This window comes from Rhododendron vialii, chromosome 9a (genome assembly GCF_030253575.1).
Source record: "Rhododendron vialii isolate Sample 1 chromosome 9a, ASM3025357v1".
Taxonomy (NCBI): domain Eukaryota; kingdom Viridiplantae; phylum Streptophyta; class Magnoliopsida; order Ericales; family Ericaceae; genus Rhododendron; species Rhododendron vialii.
The window spans coordinates 38,208,116-38,221,512 of NC_080565.1; the positions used below are offsets into that span (position 1 = coordinate 38,208,116).

Below are 13,397 nucleotides of genomic sequence, written 5' to 3' on the forward strand. Positions count from 1 at the left end.
TTTACAAAACATCTTAACTTGGTACGAAAACCAAGCTAAGTCTGCTCTTTATTTGATTTGGTTAACTATATGGGTCTCAAATTTGATTGTGTCATCTTTCCCGCTCAATCAACACTTCCGCAGAGTTGTTGCTTCTATGAGCCTGAAGATCTTCCAAAAAGCATTTATCCACCTCTGGATAAAAGTTAATGCAACCGTCTGGGTGTCCCGAGGTAATTGAAAAATAAATCTTTGCCAATACTATTATCAGATGTCAAGTTTGCAGGAAAAGGATATTCTTTGAAGATCCCTTGGGGAATATAGTGCAAATGGGTAACAAAAATCTTACCCCTGTAATTGCTATGTGTGGATCGGCGAGGGCTTTAAATTCAAAATTTTCTGCTCGCCAAACTAGTTGCGATAACAGAATACTAGATAATGGAGCAAGTGTGTTTGTTGTCATTTGTAATATTTGAGATGCATTGGGCACTCAAAAAATTCGTCTGGGAAATTTATTTTTGGTGCCCTTCTATGGCCAGATTTCAAGTTCATGCTAGCTTTTCATTTGATTCTGAAATCTTGAGAAAGCCTTGGTTGAGGTGAAGACAAATTAGTTGAATCAATGGATCCTTCTCAACCTCGTTGGCTGTTTTTTCTCTTAGGTCATGTCCTAGATTTACAGATTCCTATTGTTACTGGTTATGGATATCTACTGAATACGCCTACCCTGTTGTCATCGGCCGTATTGGATACACAAAATTCCTACTTGCAGGGGACGGGATGGGACAACTAGTGTATCGGGGCTTTTCCCAGCTTTTTGTTGGTGTGGATGGTCTGGTTTCTGTATCTTGATCTCATGTGTGGGTACAATTTGTTCATTTTACTGCGTTTGAGCACTTCGACTCGTATCTCTAAGAGGCCGAAGCCTTGGCTTCTCTAATGAGCAACAAATAATTATGCAAAGTCCGCAAGAAAGAGAAAGCTGACCTACAAACATTCATTGAGGGGAAATATGCGCAGAACCACCATCCATAGTGAAAGGGGAAATAACTCATCTTCCATTACTCACTTGCCACTTAGAAATCAAATTAAAATCAAAGTTAAAATATTGGAAAACAAGTTAGAGGCTTGGAGCAATAAAGTGCCACCGAAAATGAAGAAATATAAAGTTTCCAAGAACTAGAGAAGTCTACAAATAGCTAAACTGGATAGTGGGTGCTGATGATCGAAAATGGGTAAGTTGCTAACACAATATTCTCATGTGTCAGTGTTTCATTGCCAATGGAATAATTAATTTACAAATGTCAAAGAGGCAGTGACATATCACCATGTTTTGTATATTGTTGTGCAAAAGATTATGTTACTTGGCTTTTTCGATCAAAAATCTTGACTTAGGTCAAGTAGTTTTTCGGTTTGTTCAATTTGCAGCGGAACTTCGAAGAACTTGAATTCATCTATTGTTTTGTTAAGTCGATGGAACGGTTTAGTTGTGAGTTTGGAGTTCTGGAGAGTACAAAAGATTAGGGCTTCTTAACATTAGCTGTTACTCCCACGATTTAGACAATTGGTGTAATGTAAGTCGCATAATGGAGGTAAAGCCATAAATGGAGTAACAAGTTAAGCTGACGTTGCCGAGCAAAAAAAAGTTAAGCTGACGTCAGTCTCCGTTTGTCCATGTAGGCATTCTCTGTCACTCACATGACGGAAAATGTAACATTGAAATCATTTGTCAATTAAGAGAATCAAACCAAAATGAAATTTTTACAAGGTCGAAAATGGAACTTGTGCTATTTTACAAGGACCAAAAAACGCAATAACCCAATTATTTTCCATAATTACTAGTCATACGACTTACCAAACATGAAACAGTGACGTATGCGCCTTCCTCCACCTCCAGTCGGCCATCGCTGTCTTGGGGCCTGCGTAACCAAGCAACTGCCCAAAACTCGGAATCGACACGTAAACGAAGGATTTCTGAGTAATCCCTTTTCGATTCAAATCCCCTCATCCTTTTCTCAATCGAATTGACTACTGATCGCAAAAGGCTTCTCACCCAATCACTCGTTTTGTCCGTAAATAAAACACCCATTCATTGATACCGCTTCTCACCCAATCACTCGTTTTGTCCGTAAATAAAACACCCATTCATTGATACCATATATAATCAATTCAATTACCGAAAGTTATTATTCGTTGATTTTTGTTATATGGATACGGAAGAGCTCCTCAGTATCGACCCTTCAGAGCTCGAATTTCCATGTAAGTTTCTTCAGTTATGATTTTTTCTGTTTCGTATCGATATTCACGATTGGTTGATTATTGGGTTTTCTGGGTTCTGAATGGAGTATTTTGTTTTTCTGTTCAATTTTCTGTGAGAAGTCGAGCTCAAGAAGCAGATCTCTGTATCTTTCCAATTGTTGAACAAGACTGATAATCATATTGCTTTCAAGGTAGCCAATCTCCCCCCCTTCTCCTTCTCTATTATTACCTTTTTCATGAACATACATGTACAAAGTATCATATTGATTTAGGAACTGTTGTTATGTTGTTAGTAGCTACTCCTATAACAGTGAAGAAATGTGGTTACATTACTGTTGTTGAAACTATTAGTGAAAGTGCTAGGGAAAGGAAAGAAACTTATATGTTGTTTGGCTTGATTACTAGGGAAAGCATGATTAATAAGGATGTTGGCGTGTTGCTAGGGAAAGCATGATTACTGTAGCCAAACCAAACTAGCCTTAAACGCTGGGTTAGATTATGTTGGTTGTGTTTTGTTAGCAATCAAAGAAAACTGTTTTGATTTTGATTGGTTTTAGGTACTTTCTTAATTATTGGCTAAATGGTTTGCAAATACGAATTGCTGGTTATCAGGTGAAGACAACCAATCCCAAGAAGTACTCTGTCCGACCTAATAATGGCGTTGTTCTTCCTCGTTCAACCTGCAATGTCATTGGTATCATCTCTGCTATATCTCTCTCTGCATTATTATATAGTATGTTTTTTGGAGCCATTTTGATTCTTATTACTATATTGTAATAATTTGATTCCAGTAACAATGCAAGCCCAAAGGGAGGCACCTCCAGATATGCAATGCAAAGACAGGTTTCTCATCCAGAGTGTGGTTGCTCGCCCTGGTGCTACGCCAAAGGATATTAACCCGGAAATGGTGATGATAATTGATTTAAAATTTTGACTTTCATTTTTGTTTTTTTAGGAAATTTAGTTTAAGTTGGATCTTCCCTTTATTGATATTTGTCATTTGATACTTACTAAGGTGGACTTATTCCGTAAACCTATTGAAATATTTCCGTTGTTATCTCAGTTTAACAAGGAGGCAGGTAATCATGTTGAAGATTGCAGATTGAGAGTTGTTTATGTTTCTCCACCTAAACCACCATCTCCGGTTCCTGAAGAATCCGAGGAAGGGTCTCCGCCTAGGGCTTCTGAATCCAAAAATGAACATTTGAATGGTTCTGAACTACCTGCTGTGAGTTTCTACAGCGCTTTTGTCCTTTCAATCAGTGTCATTTCTTTCCTTTTGTTCCCTTTATTTAATTATATGCATTTGTTCATAGCAAATGACTGAGATACATACCTATTGGTGCGTACAGGTTTCGGGAGAGCATGTTGAGGTTCGGGACAATTCCACCCAGGTATATTTGTTTTTTGGAGCATTGTGTCCAGCATGCATGCATACATATGTATATACACCTGTATGCATTTCTTGGCCATGCTTAAAATATGACTTGCACCTAGTTATGGATTTTTTCCGTTCCTCTTCTTCCTAGAAATTCTTAATCACGCTAAGTACTTTTCAACTTTATGCTTTTATTTAGTTCTTTTAACCTGTTTACTTCCTAGTTATTGAGACAGTAATGGAAATATGAGCATGGTAATGGTAATAGTCATGGGAGTTCAGGGTAGGGTAACTAATGGTTTTGTGAATTGTGACAAAAGCGAGAGTTCTTACCTAGGTAAATTCCACGCATTTAGTTACTTTTCTGTTTTTATCCACCTAATGTGCAATTTCATTCCCCTAGGCGTACGAGTTATGCTATGAAATAGTAACAATTGACTGATTTCAGTGTGTGTTTGATGTGGATTTTCAGTGCTCTGTACCTTTTCAAAGTCGCTGTCTTTTTTTTGCATGCATCACAACCTGTGAAGCCCATTGTATTTGAAGTACTAGCTGTGAAGCTCTTTGTGCTATGCAGCCAAGTGCATTATCAATATTACATACAGAAGTACATTGTTTATATGTCTTCAAAGCCAAGTCTCCTTTGTTTCAAGAATTGCTTTTTTGGACTTACAATTGTGTCAAGGCCTGTAGTCACTTGTCATTTTACTTTTTATCCAGCGTAATAAAAGTTCACATAGGCACATTCTTTCTCTACACCAACTACCACATCTCTCTCTCTCTCTCTCTCTCTCTCTCTCTCTCTCTACTGATTCTTTTGGAGATTACAAATTCTATTGAGTACGTTTCCTTCTTTTCACTTCGCATTTGTGTTACGTCTAGTTTTCCTAGTTAGTGAAGATGTTCTGCTTGTCTTTTAATTTGGGTTTATATTCTTGCCAACATCCAGGCAAGGGCTCTTTTTTTGAAGTTGAGTGAGGAGAAGAATAACGCTATTCAACAAAACAAGCAGCTTTGCCAAGAACTGGTGAGTGGACACATTATTATTGCTTACTGAACCATGATTATTATTTTCTTTAAAGAAATCTCTGTTCTTTATCACTTTTTACTCTTTCCAGGCCTGATCTCCTTTTGCCAATTCTGCTCTCTCTCTCTCTCTCTCTCTCTCTCTCTCTCTCTCTCTCTCTCTCTCTCTGATCTCCTTTAGCCAATTCTGCTTGCTCTCTCTCTCTCTCTCTCTCTCTCTCTCTCTCTCTCTCTCTCTCATTTAGATTTGGGTGCTGAAAAAGTGAGGATTCTCTTCCATCTTAGTCTTTCCACACTTTATAAACTAACAACTAGGGGATTTATGTTTCGTAATGAACTTTTGTGCATATCCCTGAACTTACCTGCCATCTAATTACAGTCCATGGTTTTTTTGGTTTCCTTTTCTCTTTCCTCGCTGTTAACTTGCTTGATCTTTGAGAAATAACATTACAATTGCGGGTTCTAAGAATGAGACCGTCCTTAGCTTTGCTGTTCCCTACTGCATATTCTACTTTTATAGGGGAACAAGTAAACAACTATGAATTTAAAGGTTCTGGACCTCTGGTACTGCATGTTAATAACTTAGTAGGATTTCATTTCTGACGAGTATTACGTACTCTCTCTTTACCAATTTTATTTTCCTGTTGCATCAAGTCCTGCCAACACCGAAATGAGTTAAAGCTCACTTTATGCTCATCATGTCGGTTTGAGGTGAACCATAGCGAGCGTACTGTGCATATTGCACAGGAAGATTCTCTTAATCTTGCATTGCTTTTGTGTTATTGGGTAGATTTGGCAGCAATTGTAAGGCATCTCATTGCATGGAAGTTTTCGAAACAAAAATGTTTTCTGGTCCTAAAATCTCTTCCAGGTTCAGTTCGTTCGACACTGTAATGGGTTGTGAGTCCTTTTGTATTGCTTTTATCCATCATTGCTCATCGCTCATCGCTCATCATTTTATGGCATTCATCTTAGATTTTATTTTGACATACAAACCTAGTGGTGGTAAGTCGTAACGCTATGTTTCTAGTGGGATGCTTAGGGTTCTCTATACTTTAAGAAGGCCTGAGTGCCTATATATTCTAACCAACCGTATTAATCTGTTAACATCCTACCTTCTGTAAAAGAGGGGCAATTTTTTTATACCTTATGTATCCACCTATGATCTTCTGTGACAAGCGAAATAGATAATGTCAACTATAAGGTGGTTGTTCGATTGTTTGTGCAGGAACTTTTGAGGCGAGGAAGTGCGAAAGGCAGCAGGGGAATACCTCTTCTGTATGTTGTGCTCATTGGCTTGCTTGGTATTATCATGGGATATCTCCTAAAGAATTCGTGAGCGAACCTGGGTTGAAATACAAGTAATTAAAGAGAAGCTGCTAAAGCATAATTCGTAGTCTTTACAATTTTGCTCTTCATAGCTTATTAATTGCATTTGGCTTTAGGAAGCATATGTTGAAGGCAGTTCCAAACACTTGTAATTGTGAACATTATTATGCGACGATGTAATCGAATACTTTCTTTTAATATTACACAAGATTTATACAGCCATACATGGTTTACCAATTTCGCTTGCTTATAGAAGTGTCACTCGAGATGTTCAGGTGGTGTCGCTACTACAAATTTCACATTAGATAGCAGGCAATGAACGCTATCTGAAGTATTATCTTGGGTGCGGGCTTCATATCATCTCATGAAGTTCTTCTGTTGGGTCAAATTCTTACTTGTAGCAAATTGGAATTGGAAGGTATATCCTAAATTAAGGTCATGAATTTTTTTTACTTCGACTGAATCCAGTCATCTTCTTCGGTGACTACAAATCTGCAATCCTTACTTGGAATCAAGATCCTCACGTGAGATGATTTTTACACTGATCTCTCCGGTCATTGTTGACGTGCTGTAAAGAGGGTCATATTATTGTCTCATTAAAAGTTTTTTTTTTTTTTGAAAACGTCTCATTAAAAGATTCAAATTGCTCATTTTGCAAGTCTTGATATGTATGTGATTCATGTGGAAAAATAAGATTAATTGATTATCAGGATATATTTAAACAATCATACAAATCTCTAATTGTCCACAACTCTGGAAACAATCATACAAATTTCTAATTGTCTGCGGCTCTTGAAACAAATATGACATGATTGAGTCTTTACTAATGCCCTGTCAAATAAAATTTTTCATTAGGGACTTGCACAATATTCTATAAAAAAATGGAGTAGTTTTCCATTAGAGACTTGCACATTGAGATTAACAAAATATAAGAGGTTTGCATTATCAATTAGGGATATGATTTTTAAACTCTCTTTATTTTTCATTGGCAATTTATTTATTTTTATCTTTTTATTTACGTTAAAGTATCAAATTGCCCATATTATGAAAAAAAATGACTCAAGATGTAAGGATAAATTTATTAATTTCACATGAATAAAAATACAAAAAAAGATGTATCAATGGATTAAAATGAGAGTGTGAAAATTATTTTCCTACATTAATTAGGACTGTAATGGGGGAATTGAATTTGCATGGGATGACGAATTAGCCCTTTTTCAAATCCCTTTCCTTCCGTCCGTTCACCTGACCTACGTACGAGCGTCCCTCTCCCTCTGTCTCTTCTCTCTCTCTCTCTCTTCGAATTCTCTCTCACCTCGGATTCCAATTCCAGTTTTACCGTACTGAAGAAATGCCTGATGGCGCTTTAAAGCATTTTCCCCTTTCAGCTAAGAAGCAGGAGACCTCCACAGCGAAAAATTCCGACAGCTGTCGAGTGCATTTTCTTCCTTTGCTGCAAATTCCCATAAGAGAGAACAAGCAACAATGGCAGCAGCAGCATCCTCACTCCTCGCTCTGAAGCGACTCCTCATTTCCCCCAAATCCGTCCGTCTCCTACCACTTGCTGTCCTCTCCCCCTCTCGCCTCTTCTCCACCAAACCCGAGTTTGCCAAACCCGAGTTTGTGGTCGATGCCTTCGCCCCCCACGCCCACGACTACGACGACTTCCATCTCGCCGTCATCCGCCGCTTGCCCTATCCCTCCTTCGCCCACGGTAAATCTCTCTCTCTCTCTCTCGCTCTCTTTCCCTCCCTCCTCCTCTCCATATGTAATTTATATATGAAGATAGGAATATGGTTTATACGAGCATATATTTTGTAAATTTATGTCTCTGGTCGTATTCTGTTTCATTATAAGTCTCTGTTTGTACAGTCTCTCAGTCCATTTTGTTTCTTACCTGAAAATGATGAGAAAGGCTAGCTAGCTAGGGTTTAGTGAGAAACCCGAATCCCATAATGAATTATTGTATGTGTAGAGTATCATTTTTGGTTTTCTAAATGGTTTCCAGATGAATTGCTGTACGTGTTAAAGTATGTGAGGGGCTCCTACGTTGCCTACTTCAAATTTTGCTTTGGGCTCCCAAAATGTCAGGGATTGCCCCGACATCGTAATATTTATCTTCGGCATTTGTTATGACTTCATTCAATATTAATGCCTTCATTTGCGGTTAAATGATAGATTTAGTTTAAGCTAAATTTATATTGACTTGGTATCTGAATGCTCGTTATCAGTAACTGATGAAGGTCTCAACATAAGAGAGGACATGCCTGGGCTTGGAAAAGAGGACTTGGAAGTACTGGTGGAACCAAACAAACTGATTATCAAAGGGGAGCGGAAGATGGAGCAGGAGATAGGTGGCATGGTGTACAAGTACAGCGCCAGCTATTATATTTTGGAGGAGAAATTCAACCTCAATCAGGTTAAGGCCGAGATTAAGAATGGCGAGCTTAATGTTGTGGTGCCCAAGGTCACAAAAGACCATAAGGGGGACTAATCTGCTGGTGGGTTCTATTTATAACTTGACTAATTGTGCTGATGAGTTTTTGGGTGGATTAGATTTTTATTTTCTGGGTTGATTTTAGATAAGGGGATACTGAAACACTGTTTTGGTTGCAATTGAAAACACGATTTTGTGTGGAAAGTAGTAATTAACTAGTTATAGCTAATGGTTGTGAGCATGAAAATGGAAAGTGAATATAAAAGTTGTTTTTGTATCTTGACTTGGGAATCTGATGGTAATTAATGCCTATTATCTTATTGGATTACTTGTTTTTGCTTATTCTTGGGTCTTCATTTTTGCTTAGGAAAAGTTTGTGAACAGTTGTATGCGCACATTTCCAGACATAGATGTGTCTGAAACACACAGATGTACGTGAACCCTTTATATTAATTAGAGAGTCAATTGAACTTCAAAGGTTTCAAACACATCTGTGTCCGAATTTGTGCTCCTGCATCTTTGCATTTCTCATTGCTCTGTGGATTGTTTGGGAGGAAATGGAAGGCCATAAGAGGAGACCACCACCATATGATGGACCATTTCCTTAGTTTGGGAAAACTTGCAATCAACACGTAAACAAAGGATTTCTGAGTAATCCCTTTTCCATACAAATCCCCTCGTCCTTTCCTCTATCGAATTCAGTACTGATAACAAAGGGCTTCACCCAATCACTCTTTTTCTCCGTATAACAACACCCACATCTAATCTCTGTGATAGTTATTTACCCTATAATTGATTATATTTCAAAAAGTTATTATTCATTGATTGTTGGAACATGGGTGCGGAAGAGCTCCTAAGTATTGACCCTTCAGAGCCCGAATTTCCATGTAAGTTTCTTTAGTTATGAATTTATGTTTTCATATCGGATTCCCACTTGGTTGATTATTGGGTTTTCTGGGTTCTGATTGTTTTAACTTTTTTATATTCAATTTGTTGTGAGAAGTCGAGCTCAAGAAGCAAATCCCAGTATCTTTCCAATTGTTGAATAAAACTGGTAATCATATTACTTTCAAGGTAGCCAATCCCCCTTCTCTTCTGTTATTACCTTTTCATGCACATAAATGTACAAAGTATCATATTGATTTAGGAACTGTGGTTATGTTGTTAGTAGCTATAACACTAAAGAAAAGTGGTAACATTACTGTTATTGAAACTCTTAGTGAAAAATACTAGGGGAAGGAAAGCAATTAATTAACCTGGGATGCTGTGATAAAAATGGGATATGAACACATAGAATGTAACTAAGCTTAGTGGAATTGCTATGCAGGATTAATGTAACCGACCCGATTGAATACTCAGGCCGCTACTACCTAAATTGGTGGTGACCTTTCCTCAGTAATCCAAGAAAAATGTCGTAACATTGTCCCCCGGGGAACTAGATCTTACTCTCAAGAAGCTGTAGGATCGAGAGCAACAATGGCAGCCCCTTTCTTGCTTAGTATCTCCTCCTTGACTGGGAAATGAGGCTAGTTTTGGTTTGGCTGTGTTAGATTATGTTGTTTGTGTTTTGTTAGCAACCATAGGAATTTGTTTTGATTTTGATTGGTTTTAGGTACTTTCTTAATTATTGTCTTAATTGTTTGCAAATACAAATTGCTGGTTATCAGGTGAACGCAACCAATCCCAAGAAGTACTCTGTCTGACCTAATAATGCCGTCATTCTTCCTCGTTCAACCTGCAATGTCATTAGTATCATCTCTGCTATATCTCTCTCTGCATTGTTACATGCTTTTTTTTTAGAACCATTTTGATTCTTATCACTAACTTGTAATAATTGGATTTGAGTAACAATGCAGAGATGCAATGCAAGGACAGGTTTCTTGTCCAGAGTGTGGTTGCTCGACCTGGTGCTACGCCAAAGGATATTAACCCGGATATGGTGATGATAATTTAATTTAAATCTTTTTTGACTTGCAGTTTTGTTTTATTGAACTTAGGTTTAGTTGGATCTTCCATTATCGATAGTTACTAAGGTGGACTTATTCCGTAAACCTTTTGAAATATTTCCATTGTTATCTCAGTTAACAAGGAGGCGGGTAATCATGTTGAAGATTGCAAATTGAGAGTTGTTTATGTTTCTCCACCTAAACCACCATCTCCGGTTCCTGAAGAATCCGAGGAAGGGTCTTCACCTAGGGCTTCTTAATCCGAAAATGGACATTTTAATGGTTCTGAACTAGCTGTTGTGAGTTTCTACAGTGCCTTTGTCCTTTCAATCATCGCCATTTTTTTTTCCTTTTGTTCCCTTTATTTATTTTTCAATTTGCCATGTAAGTTTGTACAGCATTTGTTCATAGCAAATGACTGAGATACATCGCGTAGTTTCGGGAGAACGTGTTGAGGTTCAGGACAATTCCACCGAGGCATATTTGTTTGTTTTGTTTGGACTTTGGAGCATGGTGTCCATACATGTATCAATAATACATTGTGCCTTCTCCTGTCTCTGCCACTTCTAATTCGTCTGCCTCACTTGGACGGCAGCAAAATCTTCACCAGGAGCTGACTCTTCAACTCTCTCCTTGCTGGCCATAACATTTGACTCACTGGCGCTTGAACCTTTTGCTCTTATCGCTTTCTTCCAACACTTCTTCAACTCTGTGGTAAATCTTTACACAAAAAGAAGGGAAATTCCGCATTAAACATAATCATCACGAGTAGAAACAGAAAATACGAAAAGGGAATCATACCACACCAGTGCGTGCTGGTGAGAGTACTTTGAAAAGCTCGTTTCAAGCACTCCTGGTATTCCTTCAGGGAATGTGAAATGATCGACGTCTAGGCCCACCTGCAGAACAAAATTATCCATCATATCGTCAGTATAAATAATCCAGCACATTTCTGACCACCGAGAACCGAAGTGGCCAAGAAGTGAGATATCTTCACGTTAATAAGAAGGAAATACCAATGGACAAAGTTGTTTCAAGGTTGGTCCTTAAGGCAATATAGAGTTCAATTCTTGATGCGTGAAACCTGTGACCAAAGTCTACCATCTTACTCAGAGCCTTATATCATACAGTAGATGATCGAATCGCAGAACTTACACTTCGGAGGTTCTTACACAGATCAGCCTGTACCTGTAAGGCGGTAACATCTTCGGAATGGATATGGCATATGAAGACTGCATGAACACAGGCGGCAATTGGATGCCCAGAAACAACAGGAAAGCGATTAAAACACAAAAATGAATAGGGCCCTTTGCCCTCCATGCCCTTCATGCTGTGTCTTGTTTTTGTTTTTGCAAAACAAACAATTCTTTATCGCCTTGTTGATTTTTAAAACAAGAGCGAATCAACGCTTTGTTTTGCATTTCTCTTCCCCATACTTGGGAAGCTGGAAAACAGTAGTCTAGACAGGTCAATAGAGTGAGAGTCGGTTCCCGTTTATTGGCCATCAAACCACAGGGTAGTACACGTATATAGGAACTGCAAGACCCTATACATGGCTTATCAAAACTCATCTCAAATGCAAGACCCTATACAGAACGAATCACTTGAAATTGCAGAGAGCAGTTGGAGTCGTCCTTCAGCTTCATAATCTCGACAAATCTGTAGCCTGAGAGTTGTATGGACAAAATAACTGCTCAAACCAAAAAAACGTGTACGACCGAATGGATCTTTGTAAATTTGATGAGAAAGTAAAAGTGAGAAACAATCAGGGAATAAGAGAGACGATACTTAATACTGATCAAATTGATTGCATCAGTTGTTTCAAACCAAAATTCCTGACTTGCGAAAACAATGACTCATCTGCAAGCCGATAAAAGAAAAGAAAAGAAAAGAAAAATGACAAAACAATCTCTCTCCACTTCAAGTCATAACCAAAAGATATGCCGTAATGTTACCTGGAACGCTGATCGTTCTGGTATGAGGAACGAGAATGCAATTAAATTGTGGTACGATAGAGATAGGCTTCTATGGATAACAAACCTAGAACTTACTCTTCCAAGCGATAAACATCAAGTGAATTTGTCAAATTATTCATACAAAACACATTTCTAGGAGCTTAACGACTGGGCTTTTTACAATTTATTCCACTGAAATTTTATTTTCTCTCTATTTTGACCATAATAAGTTGACATTTTGGGAACACTAAAGGGATCGCTTTGGATCGATAGATTTACTATTTGGAACGATAGTGTACCATGTTTCGGAACGCTTGTACCAAAACATAATTCGCTAGGGTGGTATCCAACTATTTCTGAACCTGCCGTTCCAAAAAAAAAAAACCTATTTCTGAACCTCCAAGTTTTGAACTTCCACATACCCTATCAACAAAGGTAGCTGGAACCAGCAAAGACAGACGTAAAATCCAGGTCAATTAGTTGGGCCAAAGGCAACAACTTTGAGTTAGCAGCTGAAAATGTTGGAACAAAAAACTCGGAGAAGAAAACGTCATTGCAACATTCGACAGCTACAACTACTTTTGAAGAAAACAAAAACAGAGCCAGAGCCAGAGCCAGAGATCAGCACTGTACATCACATTACAGAAATCAACCCCAACCTTGAATGACAAAGCAATCTAAGACTAGAATGGAATCAAAGTACTTCACCCGTGTGAGTTTTGAGACCATGAATGAGTTATAGTAAGCAAGAATTGCCGAAAAGATTGAATCGCAGAAAATTCGGTTCACAATTGAGGGCCATAATCAATTTGCAGAGTATTGAGAGGGAGAGAGAGAAACCTTGGGGGAAATATGCACGAAGACCGGTGTTCGGTTAGCTGCACGCGCTGGCAATCATACATCACTAGAAACTCGCGTATGACAGACACGAGCTTCGTCCAAACGTCGTCTACCGGGTTCCAACTAAAGAAAGCATCTTGAAAACGCGAGGTATACCAAAAACGGCGTCGTCCATACTTGTTAAGACTTCGCAGAGTCAACCTGAGAAGTCACTTGAAAACATGAATTTGTCAAATTGTGAGTCCGTT

The 13,397-nt window shown here is 38.3% G+C and overlaps 2 protein-coding genes and 1 long non-coding RNA gene across 14 annotated transcripts; 2 read left to right on the forward strand and 1 right to left on the reverse strand.

Annotated features, from left to right (window-relative positions):
* The first annotated feature begins 1,826 nt into the window (after nt 1-1,826).
* LOC131300035 (vesicle-associated protein 1-2-like) lies at nt 1,827-6,193 on the forward strand. The gene is made up of 8 exons (XM_058325670.1): nt 1,827-2,238; nt 2,359-2,429; nt 2,851-2,932; nt 3,030-3,145; nt 3,302-3,466; nt 3,591-3,632; nt 4,566-4,643; nt 5,871-6,193. The coding sequence occupies exons 1-8, from the start codon at nt 2,187-2,189 to the stop codon at nt 5,979-5,981; spliced, it is 717 nt and encodes a 238-aa protein (XP_058181653.1). The 5' UTR covers nt 1,827-2,186; the 3' UTR covers nt 5,982-6,193.
* Nucleotides 6,194-9,301: 3,108 nt separating this feature from the next.
* Nucleotides 9,302-10,834, forward strand: LOC131300040 (uncharacterized). Of its 2 annotated transcripts, none has more exons than XR_009190855.1 (3): nt 9,302-10,347; nt 10,490-10,653; nt 10,791-10,834. It is a non-coding gene; the product is annotated as an uncharacterized LOC131300040 (long non-coding RNA). The 2 variants fall into 2 exon arrangements; XR_009190854.1 differs by having other exon boundaries at nt 9,303-10,347; nt 10,744-10,834.
* Nucleotides 10,835-10,886: 52 nt separating this feature from the next.
* On the reverse strand, nt 10,887-13,211 carry LOC131300038 (uncharacterized). Of its 11 annotated transcripts, none has more exons than XM_058325673.1 (5): nt 13,150-13,211; nt 11,959-12,020; nt 11,510-11,586; nt 11,161-11,253; nt 10,887-11,074 (listed from the first exon to the last, which is right to left on the reverse strand). In XM_058325673.1, exons 1-5 carry the CDS (start codon nt 13,209-13,211, stop codon nt 11,009-11,011), a joined length of 360 nt encoding a protein of 119 aa, XP_058181656.1. In that variant the 3' UTR covers nt 10,887-11,008. The 11 variants fall into 11 exon arrangements, 5 of the variants coding, with proteins under 5 accessions (XP_058181656.1, XP_058181660.1, XP_058181659.1 ...); XM_058325677.1 differs by having other exon boundaries at nt 10,887-11,063; nt 11,156-11,253; XM_058325676.1 differs by having other exon boundaries at nt 11,156-11,253.
* Between the last annotated feature and the right edge of the window lie 186 nt (nt 13,212-13,397).

Excerpts from the sequence above, each read along its gene's own strand:
- LOC131300035 (XM_058325670.1), top strand. The coding sequence starts at position 2,187 with ATGGATACGGAAGAGCTCCTCAGTATCGACCCTTCAGAGCTCGAATTT. Across the intron at positions 2,239-2,358 it reads TTCAGAGCTCGAATTTCCAT|TCGAGCTCAAGAAGCAGATC; the intron begins GTAAGTTTCTTC and ends TTCTGTGAGAAG. Across the intron at positions 4,644-5,870 it reads AGCAGCTTTGCCAAGAACTG|GAACTTTTGAGGCGAGGAAG; the intron begins GTGAGTGGACAC and ends TTGTTTGTGCAG.
- LOC131300038 (XM_058325673.1), bottom strand. The coding sequence starts at position 13,211 with ATGTATGATTGCCAGCGCGTGCAGCTAACCGAACACCGGTCTTCGTGC. Across the intron at positions 11,587-11,958 it reads ACTGCTCTCTGCAATTTCAA|TCTTCATATGCCATATCCAT; the intron begins GTGATTCGTTCT and ends GTGTTCATGCAG. Across the intron at positions 11,254-11,509 it reads TGTGTAAGAACCTCCGAAGT|GTGGGCCTAGACGTCGATCA; the intron begins GTAAGTTCTGCG and ends TTTGTTCTGCAG.